At 41.1% G+C, this 7,789-nt stretch overlaps 1 protein-coding gene across 2 annotated transcripts in view; it reads left to right on the forward strand.

The window, feature by feature from the left end:
• Positions 1–5,061, forward strand: part of gabrb2a (gamma-aminobutyric acid type A receptor subunit beta2a) — a 30,781-nt gene extending 25,720 nt beyond the window's left edge. The window contains exons 8-10 of one of the 2 annotated variants that reach the window (XM_038699173.1): positions 1,045–1,289; positions 1,749–1,889; positions 3,026–5,061. In XM_038699173.1, the coding sequence (XP_038555101.1) occupies positions 1,045–1,289; positions 1,749–1,889; positions 3,026–3,382 (743 nt within the window). In that variant the 3' untranslated portion in view covers positions 3,383–5,061. The remainder of the gene's footprint in view (positions 1–1,044; positions 1,290–1,748; positions 1,890–3,025) is intronic. The other variant, XM_038699174.1, reaches the window with a different exon arrangement.
• The last annotated feature ends 2,728 nt before the right edge of the window (positions 5,062–7,789 follow it).

Genomic DNA, 7,789 nt, shown 5'->3' on the forward strand with positions numbered 1-7,789 from the left:
GGAGGTTTCGAGGGATCTTTCCATATGGGTTCCCATTCTTTCAGGCTTATCTGTGTGCTATAAATAAATATTATATAATGTATATGATAAACATGAATGCTTATGTTCACAAGTGTATACTTATATTCTTTGAAGCACCTGATCTCAGTTATTTTGAAGTAGGGCAAATTCCAGTGTAGCAACACACCCTTGTTCATTCATTCACTACTCCCTTTATAATAGACATTAGACTCATTAGTTTAGGCTACTGATTGTTAGTGAGCAGTAAATTTAGATTTCATAATCACCATTTTGTGTCATCACCAACACACACTGAGTCACATGACTGTAATTTTGTTATCTTTAAAATACAGAGAGTTGCATTAGTAGAGGAAAGAAGGATATGGTGCATATATTAACACACTTGGAACTTAATAAAATGGCAAAATAAAATGGCAGACAGTAAATATAATTCACAACATTGTAATCAGGGAGTGATTTTGGACACAGATTGAGAGTCTACAGCTGTGCTAGTGGCTCTGTGAGGCTGTACTTGGGCACAGCAGTGCTTTGAGCTAAATGTCTGCATGCTAACATGCTCACACTGGCGATGCTAATATGCTGATTGTAGCAGGTATAACATTCTTCTCCATCTTAGTTTAGCGTGGTAGCATACTAGCATTTGCTAATTAGCACTAGACATGAAGTACTGATGGGAATGTAATTGGTTTTGCTAGTATTTTGGCTTGATGATGGAACTACACAAAAAGTTAATGAATCACCAAAACGGAAATGATTTGTCCCAAGGGAAACATGAATGTTTGTAGGCTACTAAATGTTATAGAAATTCATCCAGCAGTTGAGACATTTCACTCGAAACCACAAATGTCATTCATTTTAATCCAACCAGTGGTGGACCGAGATCCGTATAACCTTCCAAACATCCAACATAACCTTTAGTTAAACTGACAATCTTGTTTTTTTTTACTGTACAGATGATGGTAAAAATGACATACCATCTAAAGACTTCACTTTCTTTCTAAACGTGTGACCTGTGGTATCCAGGGATCACTACGGTGCTGACTATGACCACCATCAACACCCACTTGCGAGAGACGCTCCCAAAGATCCCCTACGTGAAGGCTATTGACATGTACCTGATGGGCTGCTTTGTGTTTGTCTTCCTGGCCTTGCTGGAGTACGCCTTCGTCAACTACATCTTCTTCGGCCAGGGCCCCCAGCGGCAGAAGAAGGCGGCTGAGAAAGCAGCCACAGCCAATAACGAGAAGCTGAGACCCGACCCCAACAAGGTACATGTGCAGACAAACTTTCTCTAAAGGTATCTGTACTGTCGGTTAATGTGTGTGTTTGTTTCTGTGGGAGCAAATGACTTCTTCTCCTCTCAAGGTCAATGTGATGCTGTGATCAATGCTTGATGTCCTTTACCAGCACTCTTTACTTCTAGCTCTCCGTTTTCTCACTGGTTTAGCCTTGTGTATCAACTTTATTACTCAGACTAGGATCTGAAAGAGTGAATGCAGAAGCAATGACTGGCTTATACTTTATCTCCATATTTCTGTGTCTCTCAAAGGGCAAGGCGCCTCGGAAATATCACTGGCTGTGGTGTCAAAGCCTTCCCTTTAAATTTCATTCAGCTGCTAAAGTTAGCAGGAACAACAGCTACACAGAAAAATAAAACACCCTTTCCTTCTGAGTGTGGCAAGCTACGATTTCCCCTAAGTAACAGTGCTGATTTTGTATGCTTGCAGTGGCTGGTGGGAAATGTAGTTCAGAGAGATGATGCTCTGTATGCCAGAATGAAACAGAGGGAAATTGACGCATATGACTCGATGTGGGATCCCATCTTTGTGGACGATGCCGCATTAGGACTAGGCGAGCAAAGAAATAAGGTACTGGAGGTTTTGAAAGTCAAAACTAACAATGTCATCAATCTGAATCAATCCAGATCAGAGGAAAATGCTGTAGTTTTTGTGCATTTGATTTCTGTAGATTTTTAAGGCAACTTTGATCATCACTCCCACCATTGTGTTTTTTCCCTCTCTTGGTTTGCTCTTCATGCATTTTCCTGACAAACACGGCTTAGCAGTTTGATTTCTGCAGGCATTAATTTAACCTTAACTTGGGCTATACATTTAAATTGACGGGAAATGACAAATATGACAAGAGAGAAGAAAACATCAGTAGCTTCTTTTGAGATAATATCATTTAGACACAAATACAATCTCAAAGGCAATTGATAACTCTCTTAAGACTAATGGAAGCAATTGAAAAATAAAATAGATCGTCAGATAAGAAAAAGAGTTCATTTGCAGTTTGATGAATAGTGCCAACTAAGTAGTGGCTTCGCTTCAAAGTGAGTTACACAAAAGCAACAAAATACAGAAGCTCCATTTACAGCGGGACAGGATTGGATAATAGGGATGTTTTTCCTCAGAAGTCAGGCTATGGATGAAGAAATGTTGATCCGAATTCACTTCCCACAACGTCTTTCTTGACCTGCCCCGAACCTTTTTGGCCTCTCCTTCATCTTTGCAAAGTCTTTACTATTTCTCTCAACCTTCTCCTGTCACCTTTTTTTTTCCTTTTGCTTTCTCTTTTTTTTGTTTGTCTTGTGAATCGACAGAATTTTAATCACACTCTGGTTGAAATTCTGAGATGACAATGAAGATTTCTCCATGAGATTTAGTTTGTGGAGTGCGTTGTGCTCTTCCAGGAATGTTATCTCATAGTCTTGTGGTTGTATTATCACTCAGATATTGATTGACAGATGATCAATGATTTACTAACTGCTTTTAAAGTGCTTAGAATTTTTCTTCACTGTAAGTAACACAATTTTTGACTCATTTGCATTACCCATTCTAGCACCTCATCAGTATTTTTTACACAGTGATATTTAATGATCGTTGTAGCTGTACCTGTTTTGAATAATCATTTTACTAGACTTAATTTGAACTTATAAACACTTTAAGATTTCCCTTTGGCAGTAACTTCTCATGGCTCCACCTGTTTTTACACCCTCACACAGATGACTCCTGACGACAACATTCTGTTCAGCACCCTGGAGATGAAGAATGAGATGGGCGGTGCCGGGGATCTGTCCCGGGGCCTGGGAGCACCTGGAGACCCCCGCAACACTATGCTGGCCTATGATAGCTCGACGCTGCAGTACCGCAGGGCAGCCATGGCCCGCCAGAACTATGGCCATAGCGCCTTGGAGCGCCATGCCCAGAAGAAGTCGCGCCTACGGAGACGGGCCTCCCAGCTCAAGGTGAACATCCCAGACCTGTCCGACGTGAACTCTATCGATAAGTGGTCCAGGATGATCTTCCCCACCGTCTTCTCCTTCTTCAACGTGGTCTACTGGCTCTACTACGTCCATTAAACCCACGGCATCCGGCGGCCAGCTTGTGGCGGGCATGCAAAGAAGGGGGGTGGGGGGGGGGCATTTAGGGAAGTTGACAGAAGTCGAGAGAGAGAGATGATGTGTGTGTGAGAGAGAGAATGAGAGATAAACAGTGCACCAACTTTTTTGCTGGTTCATTTCAGATAAGCGAGAAGAATGCAAAGACTTTTGGATGGACTGCAGCAGCACCCAACACTTCAGTCAGCAGTGACTCTTTTAGGATTTGGGAAACACCTTAAAATGACTGACAAACACTCAAAAAAGAAGAGCGAGTTTTAAAAAGACAGAAATGGTGCCTGTTCCAGAATTTCAATATATCACTAATATTTGTCATTCGTAGCTTACTCTCTGTGGATCAAATATTTATGCTTGTGTTTGCATATACTTTAAGGATTTGTTTTGTTTAGTATCTATTTACTTCGTAGCCAAGCTGTCTGCATCCAGGAAAGCTTTATAAATGATTTTAAAGGAGTCATCCTTGATAGTCTATTTTCCTATAATTACTGTATATCAAAAACATCCTTTAAAAGCATGCTTATGTTTGATTTCATTTGCATCTCAGTCACGATGATGATGAAGCGCAAAGCATTTTAGTTTTACTAGTTGAGGTTAGTCTGTCAGTTAACGTTTTGCAGCTGAGGCTTAGCATGGCCCACTTGGGTGGATGGTTTGAGCGTCGCTGGATGGGGGGGGGTGCTCTTTTCTCTGGACATCCCTCTGGGGCTTTAATGGTGCCAATGCTGAACAGAAAATGCTTCTTCAGTAGTTGAAGGTCTCATATTTGCCGGCGAAAGAGCGGAACTGTTGGACACTGATGCTTTGGCCAAGTTTACGTTTTGTTTTTGCTGTGCTGTTCACAGTCCATTTCACCATGTGTTATTTTTCTAAAGAGAACATTTGACTCCTCCATGCTTTCTGCCATCATGTGAGGAGCTTCAGAGGCGCAGAATGGCTTTAACACGACTTAAGCTGGTGTAAGAACTTTGCTGCTAGACGAGCTGAGTTTCATTGCAACCAGAGTTGCTGCATAAATATGGCAATCCACAATCATCATTATCAGTAGAATTGAATGATAGAAGTATGATGCGTTTCATTGTGATTAGGTTTCTGTTTTGAAAAAAACTGTAGATAAACATAAATCATATTTAAAGAAAAACAGATGATTCATTTTTATAAATCAATATTCACATTATTGTGTAAATATTATGGATTTATTCTATTTAAATGGGTCTCCGTTGTTGTTTTTGCAGTTGAATTACAGATGAAATGTTCCATTCAGTCAAAAAAAAAAAAAACAGAAAAAGAGCAATTTAACTGAGGAAAAAGAAAAATACAATTCACAACTTTGCTGACTCTCTACTTTTTGGACTTTTCTCTCTTTTCTTTCTTTTTAATGGACTCTAAAAGCATCTACTTGCTGAAACTAAAGCACTTCCAGACACCAGTGACTTTTGGGTCAATGTTTTGTTCTCCAGAAATGACTAAACAAGGACCCCACTATCCAGGCATTGAAGTCAGGCATATTTTGTACAAAGTTTCTGTAAATTCCAATTGTAATATTTCATAATGACTGTAAATATCTTGTGTAATGATTGTCAGCAATTATGAAGATGTATCTAAATTCAATTAAAACTCAATTCAGTCTATCACTTCAATAACAGAGTACACGGGTGGTGGTTTTATGTGTCCTGCATGAATGTGCGGCTGTTCATGATTACTGGGCTCATGACTGATCGAATGTCTGAATGAGCGAGTGAACTAACTAAAGCTGACACAGGGAGTGAGTATGCAAGCGAGAGAAGCAAATGTAGGGGTGAATAGAGAGATGTGAGGGCTGCAGCTGGGAACTATTGGCTGCATAATGGATGGAGAGGCAGAGGAGGCAGAGCGAGAGGCCGCAGTGGTGGTCTGGGCTGAGATGGGCTCGGCTGGAGTCTGAGCAGGGACCAGCGCCAGCCCCGGCCTCAGGGGACATTAACGCAGAGAGCCATAGATATGGAGGCACTCCGCAGACTCAACTGTGGCCCGCTGGCTGCAGGGGCCATAGCTCCAGTTAAAAAAAAAAGACAAAGAAAATAAAGGGCAAGAAAGAGAGTGATCCATCCGTCCATGCCTCGATCTTTCCCTGCATTTTCCCCTCACTAAGCAAACCAACTGCACTGCACTTTCTTCCTGACCTGACCACTGTAACAGCCATTAAATGGATGCTATTGAATATTTGATGGTGTAAAACAGTGAATATTTAAAATTTTAAAAGGGATTTTGTTCTAGCAGGGACTAATGTGCAACTAATGTTTGGTTTCGAACTTAGAGGACCAGAAGAACATAATAAGATACCAGTGGATGGAGGATGTTTTAACAGGAAATATCTGATAAACATGATTTCTTTAAAAAGCATATAAGCAGGAAATGAAGATTTTGAGTTAGTTAAATGGTTCGGTCCAGCTTCAGACACAAAGAGAACCTTAAATATACATTAGTGGAATTTTTTCACTCAGCTCAGGAAAATGGAGGACAAATTAATATGCAACAAAGAGAGAGAGACTACTCGTGTTTGAAGATTTTATAGCTGGAGTTGAGATAACAGAAGAGACCCAACACCGCTCTGGATAGTGCAGCACGTGGCCTGTGTGTGTGTGTGTGTGCAAGCGTGCGTTTGTGTCTGATGCTTCTGGGAGTACAATCTCTAAGTGCTAAACTACCTAAAAAAGGCAAAGTGGTGTAAAAAGTGATGTAACGCGACATGTACCCTTGTTCCAGGTTCCTCCATGCATCGGTAAAAATCAGCTCTACATTGCTGTTCCCCCTCAGTATAACAGATGTATTATCTCACTACAGTAGACAGATGGTTTGTGCTAAATTGGCCCTTTCTCTCTCTCTCTTTCTCTTTTCGAAAAGGGCATTAGTGTAAGAGAGGGGGAAAAAGGCAGATGCTTTCTACTTTGTAGTGTTTCCATGTCACTGCAGTAATTAGGAATGCACAGACCTCCGCTCTGTGGAATCATGTGTGTGTTTTGTTTCCAAGAGTATTTTTTGTTTCTGTGTGTGTGTGTGTGTGTGTGTGTGTGTGTGTGTGTGTGTATTTGCGTTTGCGCACGCAAGCAGTGTGGACTCACAGCTGCGCCACTGTGCAGTCGGCATGCCAGCCAAGCCAAACCCAGCCAGAGCTGACTGTGACGGGTGAGAGGGCGAGTCTGGCACACTCGAGTCACGTACACGATGGAAAAATGAGCTAGACCAGAGAGATGAACCCACCTGTGTCAGCTGTTCAAGGACAAAACAGGAAATCATTTAAATTCTTTGACTGATGATGAATCACCTGCAAGGTCAAGCATGGCATCCTTTAAATAGACAATAAAGGTCTATCGATCTCCATTTGAAGCCTCTATATACTGTGTATTGAATACTAACCAGGTACATATAGTTTCATCATTGTGGCCATAACTGTGTCTGAAATTTAAATTTGAGCACAATATATTAGTGGCCAAGTGCAAATCTGGCCTGTTTAAACAGGTTCTGCAGCCTGCTCTGGAAAAGACAACATATGTCAACATGAGGAAGTGGAAGGCATCCTACATGCATGCCATCTGTGCAAGAAGCTGCTTTGTTGTTGTCCATCATATGACACACAAGTCTCACACACACACATACATGTAAAAGATTCATTCACCCTATTCTGTTTAATCAACAATATCAAACTTTCAGCCCTCGACCTGCAAATCTGAAAATCTTGAGATGAGTTAAAAGAGGATTGTTTTCTTACACACACCAGTAACGAATCCTGCTAATAAGTGTCTTTGTCATATTAAGAATATTACAGAGTTTTCTCAGTGTCTTGAACATTGTGTGTTCTCCATCTATATACTCCTGAATGGTGTGTGTAAGTTCCCTCTGCTGTGTTCATTCACACTCTGCAAACTCTTCATATACGTTTGCCCCGAGCAGTCACTGCACTCTGCTGGGTGTTGTGTTGTCAGTTCAAATCTCCTTATGACCCACTGCACCAATTTTCTGCTCTGCAGATATTAGATTGTCAGCTCATTTGAGGGCTTTGTCTTGTGCATAGTGTAGTAATGTGTTTATTTGTATTTTTTAGTGTTACATTTCCAATGACAACATCAATGTGTACAGTATTTATGACAGTAAAGACCGCTAAACTATGCAGGTTGGCTCCCTGACTCATAATTTGTGAAAAATGTAAAGGACGTTTTCAAAAAGAACTTGCTGCCGGTCCAGTGATTCTGCTGAAATGAGATCATTGACAGCAAAATTAAAATCAGCTGAGTCACTGCAGCACTCGCAGCTCATTTTCTGTGGCCACTCTGTGAGACTTGAAAAGCTCCAGTGCAAAGAATGAAACACACCTGTCACTGCAAGGGGCGGACT

This window comes from Micropterus salmoides, unplaced genomic scaffold, assembly GCF_014851395.1.
Source record: "Micropterus salmoides isolate LMB-PRFRI ecotype aquatic unplaced genomic scaffold, ASM1485139v1 Ms_hic_scaffold_5, whole genome shotgun sequence".
Lineage (NCBI taxonomy): Eukaryota > Metazoa > Chordata > Actinopteri > Centrarchiformes > Centrarchidae > Micropterus > Micropterus salmoides.